This window comes from Peromyscus leucopus, chromosome 22 (genome assembly GCF_004664715.2).
Source record: "Peromyscus leucopus breed LL Stock chromosome 22, UCI_PerLeu_2.1, whole genome shotgun sequence".
NCBI classification, from domain to species: Eukaryota; Metazoa; Chordata; class Mammalia; order Rodentia; family Cricetidae; genus Peromyscus; species Peromyscus leucopus.
Genome location: NC_051081.1, coordinates 25817589 through 25834224, shown reverse-complemented (window position 1 = coordinate 25834224; position 16636 = coordinate 25817589). Strand labels below are relative to the sequence as shown.

The following is a 16636-nucleotide window of genomic DNA, read 5'->3' as shown; positions in this document are numbered from 1 at the left end:
GACTGCGAACAAAGACAAGCCCTGCCTTTTAGAGGCCAGCATACTGAAAGGCATGTAATAATAAGTGCAGAGAGAGAAAGTGTAGTTAAGGACTACAGTTACTATTGTATTAGGGTTTGGCAAGATGGCTCACTGAGTATAGTTGCTTGCCAACAAGCCCAAGACCAGAGTTCAATGACCCATGGCCACATGGTAGAAGAGAACTGACTCCTGCAGATTGCCCTTTGATCACCACATATTCACTGTGTCATGTTCCCACAAGCACGCGCACACACGCACGCGCGCACGCACACACACACACACACACACACACGAGAAACAGTCATATAAGATAACAGATGCTGATTTGGTTGACTCTAATAATCACTATGTATATGTAAAAAATGAAGTGTTGTACAGCTCAAGTCCGAGACTGGTTGTCTTTTGACTTTGCCATTTACTATTAAGGGCTCAGACCACTCAGCACATTTGTTTCAAAATACCCTTCACAGTGGACTGCAACACTCCTGTTTTCTGTCTTACTGGATTCCTCATTAAGGAATTGGATAAATGTTTGACGTGTTAATGATGTGTTTTTGTAGGACAGTCATGTTTTGAAGGCTGTCTTCCATAGCAGCCTGAATCTCTGTTGATTTATAAAATGTACCCAGTGCCCTTTTCTCTGCATTCAAAAGGTGATGAAAGAGCACAGAATATCATAAATAGTCTTGCATCACTTTTGAACACTTCTCTAAATAAGATCGTGGTGATCAGTTGTGCCATTCATACCTTAAGGGAAGTGTTTAAGGGAGATCCAGCCCACTGCTTATGAAGGGGGAAGTTGGCACAGCCATGAAATAACATCTAAAGTTGAGAACAGATCTGTAATATGGGAGATAAATACTGGCTTTTAAACAGAAGAGTACTTCAACCTATTGCCAATACTTGTCTTTGCTCAAATAGGCTCCACCCCTCCCCTGGGGAAATAACAGAACAGAAGATCATTTCAGGTGACTTAGCAGAAAGTTTCCCTAAAGCAAACAGACAGCAGAGATCCATAATCCTACTACTAGGAACCACTTCCCTAGCACTAAAACTAACAGAGCTGAATGGTCTGAAAGGGTTCATATTCATTATGCCTATGGGTGGAGCCTGAGAACATGCATCTACAAATGCTCCAGGTGATTTGAACAAGACTAAAATTGGAGGTGAACACATACTTAATACTACCTTAGAGTATTGGAGTTGCTTAACTATTCTATTTTTTAAAAACTCATACATGCATCTGTAACATCCAAACATCACATCCCTCACCTGATCCACAAAGCCCTTCATCACCTGGCCCAGGTCTCTGCAATTTCATCTCCACCTCTACATCCACTTCTGCCCTTCAGTCACCCTACACTGTGAGGTTTAGTACATTTTTGTGTGGTCCTCCCTGATGTTGACACAGGTCTCTCCTCCTCATCTGTGGGACCGAGGATCTGGCTTTCAATTTCAAACCACCTTGGTAAATGTGGGTGTGTTGTAGAATATTATTTTAAAATGTGTCACATTTGTTGATGCTGTGGAACATTTGTTTAATGATCTTATCCTCTTACACCTGTCAGAATGGCTAAGATCAAAAACACTGATGGCAGCTTATGTTGGAAAGTTTGTGGAGCAAGGGGAACACTCCCCCACTGTTAGTGGGAGTGCAAACTTGTATATCCACTTTGGAAATCAGTATAGCAGTTTCTCAGAAAATTGGGAATCAATCTACCTCAAGACCCAGCTATACCACTCTGGGGCATATACCCAAGGAATGCTCAATCATACCAAAAGGACACATGCTCAACTATGTTCATAGCAGCATTATTTGTAGTAGCCAAAACCTGGAAACAACCTAGATGCTCCTCAACCAAAGAGTGGATAAAGAAAATGTGGCACATATAAACACAATGGGGTACTACTCAGCAGTAAAAGACAATGACATCATAAAATCTGCAGGCAAATGGATGGAATTAGAAAATATCATCCTGAGTGAGGTAACCCAGACTCAGAAGGGCAAACACGGTATGAACTCAATCATAAGAGGATACTAGATGTAAAGCAAAGGATAACCAAACTACAACCCACAGCGCCAGAGAAGCTAGCTACAAGGAGAACCCTAAGAGGGACACATAGATAGTCCAGTGAAGGAGAAATAGATGAGATCTCCATGAGCAAACTGGGTGGGGGGGGATGAAGGGCAGGGAATGGGGGATGAGAATATAAAGGAACGGGATGGTGGAGCTAGAACAGGGGCAGAGTGGGAGAGCAAGGAAAAAGATACCATGATAGAGGGAGGCATCAAGGAAACAAGGAGAAACAGGGTACTAGGGAAGTTCCCAGGAATCCACAAGGATGACCCCACCTTAGACTACTAGCAATAGTGGAGAGGGTGTCTGAACTGGCCTACCCCAGTAATCAGATTGGTGAATACCCTAACTGTCATCATAGAGCCTCCATCCAGTAACTGATGGAAGCAGATGCAGAGATCCACAGCCAAGCACTACACTAGGCCGAGCTCCAGGAATCCAGTTGAAGAGAGAGAGAAGAGGAATTCTATGAGCAAGGGGCATCAAGATCATGATGCGGAAACCTACAGAGACAACCAAACCAAACTAGTGGGAACTCATGAACTGTGGACCAACAGCTGTGGAGCCCCCATGGGACTGGACTAGGCCCTCTACATAGGCAAGAGTTGTGTAGCTTGACCCGCTTAAGGGCCTCTGGCAGTGGGATCAGGATCCATCCCTGATGCATGAGCAGGCTTTTTGGAGCCCAGTGCCTTTGGTGGACACCTTACACAGCCTTGGTTCAGGGGGAGGGGCTTGGACCTGCCTCAGTTGAATGTACCAGGCTCTTCTGACTCCCCATGGGAGATCGTGCCTTGGAGGAAGTGAGAATGGGGTGGGGGTGAGTTGGGGGAAAGGCTGGGAGCAGGAGGAGGGATGAGAGGGGCACCTGTGGTTGGTATGTAAAATGAACAGAAAATTTAATAAAAAATAAAAATGATGTGTCACATTTGTTGATGCTGTAGAATATTTAATGATGTAAAGATAAGTTGCATTCTCTCATGTTGCATTTAACTGTGTGAAGCTGTGTTACTTTGCCTGTCTAATACACCTGATAGTCTAATAAAAAGCTAAACAGCCAATAGCAAGGCAGGAGCAAGGATAGGTTGGGCTGGCAGGCAGAGAGAACAAATGGAAGAAGAAATCTGGGAGGAAAAGATAAAAAAAAAAAGAAAAAGAAAAAGATCAAGGAACGAGAGGAGGACATCAGGGGCCAGCCACCCAGCCACCCAGCCACCCAGCCAGACATGAAGTAAGGAAGAGGGAAAAGGTATACAGAAATAGAGAAAGGTAAAAGCCCAGAGGCAAAAGATAAATGGGATAATTTAAGAAGAGCTGGTGAGAAATAAGCCAAGCTATGGTCGGGCATTTTTTTTTTTTTTTTCTGGTTTTTCGAGACAGGGTTTCTCTGTGTAGCTTTGCGCCTTTCCTGGGACTCACTTGGTAGCCCAGGCTGGCCTTGAACTCAAGAGATTCGCCTGGCTCTGCCTCCCGAGTGCTGGGATTAAAGGCGTGCGCCACCACCGCCCGGCTTATGGTCGGGCATTCTTAAGTAATAAGACTGTGTGTGGATTTATGGGTGGCGGCCCCCCAAAAGAGCAAAAACAACCAACAATGTAAGTGACCCCCTTAAGCCTCAGTGACTATATAAATGAAGGTGAGGGGTTAGAGAGAGAGTTCACTGGGCTAAATGCTTACTGTATAAGCATTAGGTCCTGAGTTCAGATCCCCAGTCCTCACATAAAAAGTTGGGCGTGGCAGTCCACACCAGAGATAGGAGGATCCTGGGTGACAGGAAGGGGATGGGAAGGAATGCTGGCATCCATTTTAGCCAATCACTGAGCTCCAGGAGGAAGTGAAGTCTCTAGCCTACCTGGTTCAATTCCACAAGTAAAATCAAGCCCTGCTCAGTGCTTGAAAATAGAAGCTGTGGTTAACAGCACCACCTGCTCTTCAGAGGATCCAGGGTCTGCTTCCAGCACCCACACTGGGCAGCTCACAACCACTCCAGTTCCTCTTCTGGCCTCCGTGGGCACCGGCACTCAGGTGCACATACCCACACACAGACACACAAATACATAATTTTACAAAAAGAAAACATAAGCCTCACATGTGAAATAGCACTATTTAATTTTACAAATGTTTTATAGAAACAAGAATGACTAGCAATCTATATTCATGAAAAATAAGACATACTCAACAGCAGAGTCCCAAATGGTTGTTCCTTTCACAAAAGATGTGTGTCTTAAAAAGATAAATCAGGTCACTGAGAAAAACCATCTTTTAAATTAAATTAAAAAAAAAAAAAAGCCTATTTTGTAACACTCGGAAAAAATGTACCACAGAAAATGCACCAATACTGAAGTTGTTATTTCAATGTTTTGTCTTAATCCATCTTTTGTGTTTTCACTGCTTCTTGCTTAACAATGTCCAGAGCCTTCCAGGTGAAACTCAAGTGCTTGCTTGGAGTCCTGAAGAGAATTCTTGAGGGAAAACACTGGTTTTAGCAAGAAATACTATGGAGTCCAATGGTCTAGACTTCACTTTAAAAGAATAAAAAATGGAAGCTTTTAATTTCAGAACAACTGCTAGCATACAACAAACTTTTATTTTTTCATTCATAAAAACAATTTACAGCATTCATAAAACAAAGTGGCCAGAGAAGAGAGAGAGCCTTGTTAGATGGTTCTTTTGTGTAAGAATGGATGGGATGAGTGGGCAGCAGTTACTACTGATGGAAACAAACATCCACATAAAACCAGGACTGGAATGGGAGTCAGGGCAAGATACACCAACCAAAGTAAAGTTAGCAAAACTTTCATGCATGCAACTCAACATTTAAATTCTCCTTACTTAAAAATCAAATGGGTGCTTTAATAGGTCTTTGTACGGAGGATATAAAAATCTTGAAAAAAGGTAGCTTTACACCTCTCTCTCTCTCTCTCTCTCTCTCTCTCTCTCTCTCTCACACACACACACACACACACACACACACACACACACACACAAGATGGGGACGGACAGAAAGATGGGCGAGAAAAAGAAAAATTAATAAATCCCCAGGCAGGCTCTTACAACAAATATTCTTATATAAACAGACGGGGGGGTGGGGGGGTGGGGGGTGGGGAGGACTCTTACAAGCTTAGCTTTGAGGTCAACACCTTGAGCTCTAACTTGGGTGTACCCTAACCCACATTCTTTTCAGCATGAACACACACAAGTTATATGGTGAGGAATTCCATAGAAAGAATCACAAGTTTCATTTTATATATACAACAAATTTTTAATTATGTACTGAAAATAAATTACAGGAAATAACTTTAAAATGCAACAGAGGACAAGTCACAATAAAACATTCCCATTGAATTCCCTTGGGGTGAGATTGCAGTGCTCAAGGAAGATAAATATCACAAATATATCAAAACTTCCAATTGTCTATGCATTCACACACTGACATGAGCCACAGACATCCCTTTCACAGGGACTGTACTTACTAGCCTACCACAGAACCAGATTTTGCCATAAACTACAAAACTTTTAATACAAAATTGTATTTATATATTTATAATTCATATACATGCCCTACCTGTGAATTTTAGAAAATAAAAGCTACACACTGTACAGACACTCTTTTAACTCATAGCTGTAGGCAACATTTTTGGATGGCATTTCTCCCCCAATAAAATTAACGGCATATTTTATGTACATGAAGGCTAAACTGCAAAAAGACAGTTAAGTTTCCCAGATATGCATCTCCCTTCAGGGCAGGTTTACAAACTTTTTAAAAGGCAAGACAAATGTACACCTCAGAATTACCTTCTCAGCTATAAGAGTTGTCATGTGATTTCTGTGACATTTCTGATACATGCATTTATGTAATACTGGCATTGAAGGCAGTAAAGCAATATACACTTTTAATGTAGTGGCTCAATAAAGGCTTCATTGTCATTCTGATCTGATTCTTGATACAGTGATTCATAAATTCTCTAAAAATTAAAATTTCAATGGGACACTATATTAAAGAGACTCTAAATAGATTTCTTAAAATATTTCCCTGAAATATCCTTTTACATAAGACAAATTTCACTAACATTAGATTCCGTAAAAAGAAAGAAAAGAATTAAACATGGCACAAATGTGCATGATAAACTAATGCTCCTCAGCCATCTCCAGGTCTAAGGAGACATCAGAAGAAGGCTGGAAACCAACCAACCATGTTCACACTCTGTGGCAGCCATCTGTGAAGCCAGTCATACTAACCTACTTCTACAGTTGATTGTAAACTTTGGTTTATTTGTATTTGAGTTCTCATTGTACAGCAAGCATGAAAAAAGGGAGAGTGGAGTCCATGAGGAGATGAACTGTCAGTCTGTCTTTAATCGGGCATGATGAGACACCTGGTCAGTCAGGCCTGCTTTGATAGAGTTTGTTACAGACTGCCTTATGTTTTCCTCCATCAAATTATCACCCAGGGGCTTCAATACCTGTGGTATGAGAAATGTGCAAAACAAACAAAAACATGAGGTAAAAAAAGAGTACATATAAAAACAGATATAAAAAAGTCAATTCAAATCAATGACAAAAATAACCAGGAATGTGAGAAATAAAAGGATGCTTCTCCCAAAAAAAAAAAAAAAAAAAAAAAAAAAAAAAAAAAGTTATGATGCTACAAACAATGCAGTTAGATATTTGATAATGCAACAAAATGACTACTTTCCTCTTACTCAAACCCTTTACAAATCCTATGAGACGGATGTGCAATCCATACCCTCTATGCAGCATCAAATCTGGTATGTATACAGCATTTATGCAGACCGGCCCAGACGGTCCTGCTTATTGTCCTACATGTATAAGTGTGAACACTTCAGAGAGAGAGAAAGTTAAAAATACTGTCTAAGTTTTCTTCTTGTTATTGTTGGATGACAGTCTCTGTCGCTGTGCTGAAGAAAGAGCACGGTGGACCATTCGACGTCTAGTAACTTCAAACAGTTTGGAAAACACCTAAAACATGGAGTGACGTGTTAGGAGAGTAACTCAGAGTGCCTTGAAGCTAGAGTTAAAGACTAGAAGAATTTCAGACTTTGTAGGTTTCTCACCTTCCTGGGACTCCTCTGAAGCAAAGGAAAAGAGAAATGCAAAGAAATTTTAGACAAGGCCTGGTGAACACAGCTCAAGTCTTTCTGACTAGGGGTCGTGACTTGTGGCTCCTAGCTCACTATACTACACTGAAAATAACTTGACACACCTGAGATTCTCCCGGGAAATGGTCTATGAAAATGGCACCTCTAAAGTCCTACAATCAGTGTTAACAGAAAGCGTTTCAGAAGACACTGCACAATTATTGAAATGGAGGTGGTAGAAGAATAGTACTGGTTCAGAATTTAAAGTAGATCATTTTTAAAGCAGTCACGTGGTGGTAATTCTCAATCCATCTTCTATTAGAACATATCAAAAGACAACAAAGCAGTAAGATTGATTTCAAAAGATAAAATTTTGAACTAAACAAAATGTCCCAACACAAACTCCAAAAGAGATCTTAATACCTAAGAATAATTTCTGAAAGAGAAAAGTCCAAATTAATAGAGAGTTAGTTTATACCAGTGGTTCTCAACCTGTAGCTTGAGACCTCCTTTGCAAACTCCTATCTCCAAAAATATTTACATTATGATTTGTAACAGTAGCAAAATTACAGCTGTGAAGTAGCAAAGAAAGTACGTTTCTGGTGGGGTCAGCCAAGGCCGCAGCATCAGGGAGGTTGAGAACCACTGGAGTGTACAGTCATGATGATATTATTATAAGAAAAGTCAGTAACTAATCACTTTTCTTCAGAAAAAATGGTGGACTCCTTCAGTCTTTGAACTGAAAGCCTAAACGAACATGAACCTGTGCATCCTAGCCCAGGGCCTCACTGACCCAGAAACGACATGGAAACACCTCTCCTATTGCTCAGCAGTAATCACCTCAGCTTGCATTCTGCTCCTCAGAAGGATGAAATGATGTCTGCGTACTTAATGAAGATCTTTAACAACCACCACAGAGAAATTAGCTAAACCAAGCACCAGGTGGAATGTGTAAGACATCTCTGCTTAGCAGAGAACTGCTGAGCAAGCACTCAGCTAGCTCACGTGAAAGAAACTGATGTGGCCTCTGTCTGTGGCACTCTGCTCTGTCCACTCTCTCTCTTTCTCTGGAAAATCTCTGTAAAGACGACACCTGATGTGGCCTCTGTCTGTGGCGCTCTGCTCTGTCCACTCTCTCTCTCTCTTTCTCTGGAAAATCTCTGTAAAACACACTGATGTGCTCTGTCTGTGGCGCTCTGCTCTGTCCACTCTCTCTCTTCTTTCTCTGGAAAATCTCTGTGGCATTATTCCTTGGAGGGCTGCAATAAATTGTCACCATCTTCACAGAAGACATGAAGACCTAACACCCACTATTTCTCCTACACTGTTTCTTGCTAATCCTGGTTAGAAGAAATTCCATTTTCCTCCCCAAAGCACTGACTGTACTTCCAAACTTATTTCCCTACCTTTAAAATTGCTCATTGTCAGTATTTTCTTTTCTCAAAGAAAAATATTATAAGTAAATCTAGTCACCCTGCAAACTGTCTGGCATAATCATCAGACTTATTACTAAGAATCAACCAAAAAAATTACAGATTGAAGCTAACCAAAGTAAACTATAATTATGAATAGAGAAACAAACCTTTAACTAAATGAGATTCTACATTTAAAACAAAATCAAAACAGCAACAAAAGCCCATGCTCTCGCCATCTTCATAGAGAAGAAAAGCAAGAACACAAATAAGGTAGGAAGTGGGAGCTGGAAATCACACACAAGTGAGATTAGTCACTGCAGAACCAAGAGAGAGATACCAACCTGTTCCCAGAGTGTTTCAGCAATCTGATCAATCATTGTGCCGATTTCTCTGAACTCCCCAGAGTACTTAACATACGCCCACGTGCACAGGGACGTCAGTGCCAGCCCCATGACGAGGTTACATAGGACGGCTATCGAGTTTAGGCCGATGAAGCCGGTCAGTCCTGAGATTATGTACATAGCAAACATGACCGCAAACAGTGTGGCGGGGGTGCGAGCAGCATAGAAGATATTTTTGCCATCATTGTGCTTTATAAAATTTGCATAGGTGTCTTCGATCTCAGCTTCCAGCTGGTCCTGGTAGCGACGGCAGAACTCATCTCCACCCATCTTCTTCACAGAACGGAACTGTTTCAGCGCCGCCTCCTTGAGATCCAGGTGTTTTCGCTCCAGATCCGAAGGTGCGATGTAAGGCTTATCACCACCACATACCTGTACAAGCCGGATTAAAAGGCGATTACATGCCAGAAGAAACACCTGAGAGGCATGCCCTGCTCATATATTTTAGTCTCCTAAAATTAAACCACTACAGGGCTCCATTTTACACTTGAGCACACTAACTACTAAGCAGTCAAATCCTATTCTTTCATGTTTAACTGCCTCAATCAAGGAACCTTCCATGTGACAGAAGCACCAGAACGGAAGATACAGTGGTGACCTGCTCCCTGCACGTTACTAGACCAGACTGAAGAATACACAACACACAGTATTTCAAAGCCGAGCAAGCTGAGTGCAGAAACTGCTGCTGCTGCTGGTCTTAAGCTGCAGTTACTTCTTCCACCATGGGCTAAGAGTAGCACTCGGAATTAAAAGTGGAGTTCATGTATCCTGCACACTAGCTAGCCACGTGACTTACTTTCCAACAGTTTTATGCCATCAGAGATCACAAAGAACAATGACAGATTAAGGTAGCATGACAATATGTAAGGAGCACAAATTCAATTACTTTAAATATGGAGTATCTTCTACTCTTATCTAGCATGAAGCTTAACAGGAGTTACAAACCTGCTCCATACTTTTACAATAGATGTCTCTTGCTCCTGCTACTGCAGCAAGGTTATTAGCCTCAGCTGTTGCCTAAAAGACAAAAATTGAATATACCATTACTGTGGGAAAAAAGTACCCTGTGACTGTAAATTCCTATTAACAAAATAGATTATAAATAACAAATAATTCTGAAAATGAACAGAAAAATATCAATCTCTAGTTTTACTTTCCTTTGGAAGTATGTATCAGTATAAAGGATATGAAAAAGGCTTAACAGGACTCCTTGTCTGATTGAGATTTAAGGGAGTTTGTACTAAAATGGGTTTGTAGACAATATGTATCACATGTGCTCAAAAAACAGACAGAGGTAAACAGATGTAATCCTAAAATGCACTGAGTCCCGGAATCAAAAATTCCTTGTATGAACAACCACATTCACACGAGTCACTTTTAAATACACAAGCTGGGTCGTTCGGTTTTGTTCCCATGAGCTTTAATATAAATACTGTTAATCCACTATACAACTGAGGAATTGCCCCAAGCGGCAAATTTTAAAACATAGAAAGTGTTTACAAATAACAGTGCCCCAAAAGAACACACACACACACTGAGAAAGTCTACCTGCACTAGAAGAAGCTAATAAAACGAATTCTTATATCAAGCAGCATCCCTTCATCAAAGACTCGGGGCAAAAGCACTTAGTTCAGAGGGGATAAACCACTTATGCAACACAATTTTTGTAGCTTTTAGTACCTGCAGACAAAGTAGCAAGGTTCCCATTTCTAATAGTCAATGCATGCTCAGGGTCTGCCATTTGCAGTTACAAAACAAACAAAAACCAAAACCTTATACAAACCTTAGAGTTCATGTTATCTTAAGTACATATAATTTATTTGTATGCAATAAAGCTCTTGTCCTTCCATTTTCTGTATCCCTCTAAAGCCATGATTTTAATTCTCCCTCAATTATATACAGCCACACAGTATATGACCACACCACCTCCACCCACTTTCTCTTACCTGAAGCATAGACTTTGGATGTGGTAGTTCCTCTCCTTGATATATTTTAATGTATGCCTAAAAAGATACAATATTGATTGTATTGTTATAAAACGCAGTTTGATACTATGTCCCCAAAGACATATTAAACATAATAGTTCACACCACCAAAATGAAGTTCTTGGCCTTAAAACTCATACTCGTAGTAGAACAAAGTTAATCCTGTTCTGAATATTATCACATAGGAATGTTGCCAAATATACTCTACGGAAATGTTTTTAAATATAATTACAACTTGTCTAAAGTTGCACCTCACATTTAAGAATTTTGTATGTAAAAGATCACCCATTATATAAAAGGCATCTCTCTTACTATCAATTCTCCCCTACTGTCAATGTTTGACTAAACGTTAGAAAACACTTTAATCCACCATCTTACTTTAATTATTTTAACTCAAAGGAAAATTTCCTAATTTGTAGTCAAAGCCTAAGAAATAGCTCTGGGATTAAAAAAATGTACATGAGTTTCCAGAGAAAGTGGGGGATGGGGCTAGAGGCTGAGCTGTAGGGAGGGAAAGGACTATGGATTTAACAAACACACATCACACACAAGGAAAAAATTCTCAAACAAAAAAGAGAAGGAAAGAGTAAGGAGGACAAGTTTATGGCATTCAAATAGGAGTCTTCACCTCAACATTCTACTGACAAACTTATTTCATAACTAAACAAGGATTGTGATAAGCATCTACATTCACTTCATTAGCTGTATTTCTCACCCATCTACCTACAACTACTATTAATGCATTGTGTGGTCAACATGTTCTTACAGGAAAAAGATCTCCACGAGTAACTTATTTAGACTCAAAAACTAGAACTGATACTTTGAGCTACTCTTGCTAGTTCTCCGAACTCTAGGGAAGATTTTTGTGAGAATGCAGGATATAAAATTATGCAGCCAATTCCAGGTATCACTCAAAATGACAGAACTGTGTTACAATATGATGACTGGCTCTTCTCTCCACATCAGGGGTGCAGAAGAGGAAGGATAACTCTGAGAACAAAGAGCATCACTAAAGACACGTGTACTCTATTCTTTAAAAAAAGATTTATCATTTACTTGTGTGTCTGTCCCGTGTGCACACACTTCTGTCTGTGAGTATTTATGTGCATGTGAGTCTGAGTGTGTACACACACAACTTACATGATTCATGGCTTTTTTTCCTGTTTTCTCACTGAGCTGGTAGCCAGCAGCCAGCAAGCCCTATCCATCCTACTGTCCCCAGCCTCTCGTAGCTGGCCACAAATATGTGTGATGCCCAGCTCTTCACGTGGTGTCTAGGATGCGAACTCTGGTCCTCATGATTATGCAAGTACTCTTAACAACTGGACCATCTCTCCAGACCCTGATACATCCTTAATGTTGATACAATGAATTCAAGGCAGAAAAATATACATTTTTTTGCTTGAAAGTAAATTTCTTGTACATAAAGATGTTTTAAAAGTTAACTACATTTCTTTTTTAGATGGAGCCGTTTAGCTCAGAGTTCACTTACCTTAAAATACTCTACAAGATCTCTACAAGTGACTTTGGAGCCACTTATCTCTTTCTCAACCAGATTTTCAGGAGCAAGCAGCAATGGGACCAGATTCCGAAGCTCCCGTTTAAAGTCTTCATCGATATCTGATGGACAGGAAATTAGCCAACATTAGTCCAAATCGGTCCAAAAAACACAAACAAGTCCTCACTGACAGAATCAGGAAATTTTGGTTATGAAGAGTACATAGCATCTATTACTTAAGTTTATTCTTTTTTCTAAAAAGTTATCTAAATATGCCCTGTCTCCTACAAGAAAACATCCTTATTACTCTACTCTCCCCTTCCTCCCATTTCCCCATAGCCCTTCCAGCTCAAATGGTGACTTTCAAAACAAATTCTGCAGTAACTGAAGTATCTTTTTCAAAAAGAGCAAATCATACAGGATACTATACTACATTTCCGTATTAGACTGGTTTTGTAGCTACAGTATAAATCATATCTATTTCAACCCGTCTGCCATCACACTTAGAATAATCCTGAAATCACACACAGCTCTGAGTCCATCAATTCAAGAAGACAGTGAAACTTTTTTTTTAGCAGACTGCAATCATGGTAAGTTGTGAAATGCTCTTAGCAAGAGCACATCATAAAATGGGTCAATCGGGCTGGGCGGCGGTGGCACACACCTTTAATCCCAGCACTCCGGAGGCAGAGGCAGAGGCAGGCGTATCTCTGTGAGTTTGAGGCCAGCCTGGGCTACAGAGTGAGTTCCAGGACAGGCTCCAAAGCTACACAGAGAAACCTGTCTCGAAAAACCATAGAAAAGGAAAAAAAAAGAAAAGAAAAGAAAAAAGAAAAGGGTCAATCAGTATGCTGAAGAGTGGCAAAGCAACCACAGACAGGCGAGAACCAACCCAAGAGAACACTGCACTACACGGCTATCATAGACTAGAACACTGAAGGAAACGTTTACAGCAGCTGAGGAATGCTGAGAACCAGTCTTCCCCAGAGGAGCAAACCAAGTGGTTATCCCATACCAAATAGTCAGCTCTGAAAACACACACGATTTAACATTATACAGACGAGCAGTCATACTTAGAAACAGACGTGTGTGTACATACATATGCATGAACAACAATGAAAAAGAGAAATGAATTTGAAAGAGAGCAAGGATGGGTATATGGGAGGGTTTGAAGAAGGAGAGGGAAGGGAGAAATGTCTAATCACATTATAATCTCAAAAATAAAAACAAAATATAATACAAACTTTCAGCTGCTACCACTAATAAATAAGGTTAGCATGCATGGGAATCCCCACCTTTCAGCCGTCCATCAAAGCTAGGATTCGTTGCAACTTTCAGACCAGGATGCGGTAGAAGGAAGCAGCCCAGATTGGAGAAACAGTTGTGAATGTGCTTCCTGACATTCTGGAGTTCTTCATGCTGGTTCTGTTTTACCTGAAAGAAAAAATAAAGAGCGAAGTGGTAAAGAGATTTTTTTTTTTTTTAATTTTAAAAAGGACACACATACATACCCACCTACATACACACCACACTCAGGCTATTCTAGAGGAGTACTTTTGTTTACTGCTACTAAAAGTTTATTTCTGGTCGCTTTTATCAACTTGAAAGGCATTTTTAGAGACAGCTGTCTGATGTTCCAAAACATACAATTAATTATAATATCTAATACATGAATAACAAGTTGTGATTATGACTTAGAAACTAATAAAGGATTTGCCTTTAAAGTGCTTATGTCAAAAAAACATTAAACAAACTGAAGCCAAAAAAAAAGCAAAATATTAATTTGCCTAAAAATAAAAGACAGCCACTAGCAAAATATAAAGTGCAGTCCAAAAGCTGCAGTGTAGGGCTGGAAAGCTGTCTCAACGGTCAAGAGCATACACTGCTACCTCAGGGTACCAGTCTGGTTCCCAGCACGCACATCGGGCAGTTCACAACTGCCTGTAACTGCAACTCCAGGGGCATCCAACACTTCTGGCCTGAGTGCACGGTGCTCCCATGAACACACTGGCACAGATATACAAACTCACACACAACACTTTTATTACATTATATTTATTTTTTATTTTGTGTGTGTGTGTGCACCTGCATATAGGGATGGGGAGAGCACATGCATGCTAAGGCACACATGCAGAGGTCAACCTTCAAGAATTATTCTCTCCTACCATATGGGTCCTAGTAGATGGAACTGAGGTCACTGGGTTTAGTCTTTACCTGATGAACCATCTTACCAGCCCATGAAAGAAAGTCCTAAACTTTAAAAAATAAATAAATAAATAAATAAATAAATTTAAATGATTACTAGTATGTCTAGATGTGGAGGTTTTTTAGACAGGGTCCCAATATGTAACCCTGGCAGGCCTGGAACCTTCTACACAGACCAGGCTGGCCTTGAACTCCTAAGCGGTCCACCTGCCGCCCCTGCCCCTCAGTGCTGGGATCAGAACTGTCTGTCACTACTCCCTGCCTGCATGCTGAGATATTAACTAACTCATGCCTTCTCCCAACGGTCTTCTAAAAGGCTATTCTAACAAAACATGCACTGGTCATAACTACAACCTGGAAACTACCCAGATCTCCATCGACAGAATGAAAGGCAGCTGTTACCAGTGTAATACTGTATAGTAACAAGAATGAACTAATAGGCAAGCAGATATCTGTGAGCCTTTTCATACTTCGTATGAAGTACAAAAACAAAACCTGTTAAGTGATAGACAGAGGTTTCAGGGGGTAAGCATATGGAATTGGGTGCTTCTGGGCACAAGTTATACATCTATGCTCATTTTACAAACTCATCAAGCTGCACAAAAAAATATGAGCAGTCTTGTGACTGGATGTATCACTGTAATAACTTTAAGACCTTGTCTTTGAATTATATACTTCAGAGTCTAGTTAGTATGACTAATACATTATATGTTGCTTTCTTCTAAATAACCAGAAAAAATAAACCTGATAAATTACCTCTCAGGTCTGAAAATGCCTTCCAAATAATCTAAGAGTAAGAAATTAATCTCTATTTATTTGCTTACTTGTTTGTTTGTTTATTTCTATTTATTTATTTATTTATTTGTTTGTTTGTTTGTTTGTTTGTTTTAATTTTTCAAGACAGGGTTTCTCTGTGTAGCTTTGGAGTCTGTCCTAGAACTCACTCTGTAGCCCAGGCTGGCCTCGAACCCACAGAGATCCGCCTGCCTCTGCCTCCCGAGTGCTGGGATTAAAGGCGTGTACCACCATCACCCAGCTAATCTAACTTTAGAAATAAGAAAATCATACTGTGCCAAGTGTTTGAATGCAGTTGAGAAATGAAATGTACCATGCCACAGACAAAATCTTCTGATAATAAAAGATTATAATAATAAAACAATTATCATTTATTATATATAATAAAATAATTACCATTTTGTTATACATAATCTTATTTTATTATAATAAGCACATAGTAAAAGGATTTCTCTCCACTGTCTTCTGGATGTGGAGATGTGTCTTCTGGAGTCTAGAAATACCCGAGTAGTCTCACAGGAAAGTGCCTTTAAGGATAAAGGAGCATGACCTTGTTCATGAGGTTCTTTTCCAGGAATACTTTCGTGAAACATATTGCACAGGAATCAGGCTATCTGAACTCTTTTAAAGGCCTAGTGCACAGGAATCAGGGTATCTCAACTCTTTTAAAGGACTAGTGCACAGGAAACAGGGTATCTCAACTCTTTTAAAGGCCTGGATGGTTTATCAGAAAAAGAGGCTGCCATGCAAGCCTGATGACCTCAGCAGGTCATCAAGAATCCATGTCAAGGTAGAAAGAGAGAAACTACACAAAGTTGTTTTCTGAGCCGGGCAGTGGTGGCACACGCTTTATCCCAGCACTCGGGAGGCAGAGGCAGGCGGATCTCTCTCTGTGAGTTCGAGTCCAGCCTGGACTACAGAGTGAGATCCAGGAAAGGCGCTAAAGCTACAGAGAAACCCTGTCTCGAAAAACCAAAAAAATTAAATAAATAAATAAATAAATAAATAAATCCTTTAACAAACAAAGCTGTTTTCTGACCTCCACACATATGCTATGACATGTACACATCCAGATATCATCATCATCATCAGTCTCTTTCAAAAACATCCGTCTTTGAATATTTACTGGTAGGTAGTTC

General features: G+C 40.2%; 1 protein-coding gene across 5 annotated transcripts in view; it reads right to left on the bottom strand.

Moving 5' to 3' along the window:
• Positions 1–4191: 4191 nt before the first annotated feature.
• Atl2 (atlastin GTPase 2) overlaps positions 4192–16636 on the bottom strand; it is a 49339-nt gene continuing 36894 nt past the window's right edge. For 2 of the 5 annotated variants that reach the window (XM_037198025.1, XM_028855227.1), the window contains 6 exons: positions 13793–13931; positions 12492–12619; positions 10961–11017; positions 9960–10031; positions 8955–9386; positions 5341–6562 (listed from right to left, as the gene is read on the bottom strand). In XM_037198025.1, coding sequence (XP_037053920.1) covers positions 6443–6562; positions 8955–9386; positions 9960–10031; positions 10961–11017; positions 12492–12619; positions 13793–13931 — 948 coding nt within the window. In that variant the 3' untranslated portion in view covers positions 5341–6442. Of the gene's footprint in view, positions 7080–7174; positions 7190–8954; positions 9387–9959; positions 10032–10960; positions 11018–12491; positions 12620–13792; positions 13932–16636 lie in introns of all 5 variants that reach the window. The other 3 variants (XM_037198024.1, XM_028855226.2, XM_037198023.1) reach the window with 3 other exon arrangements.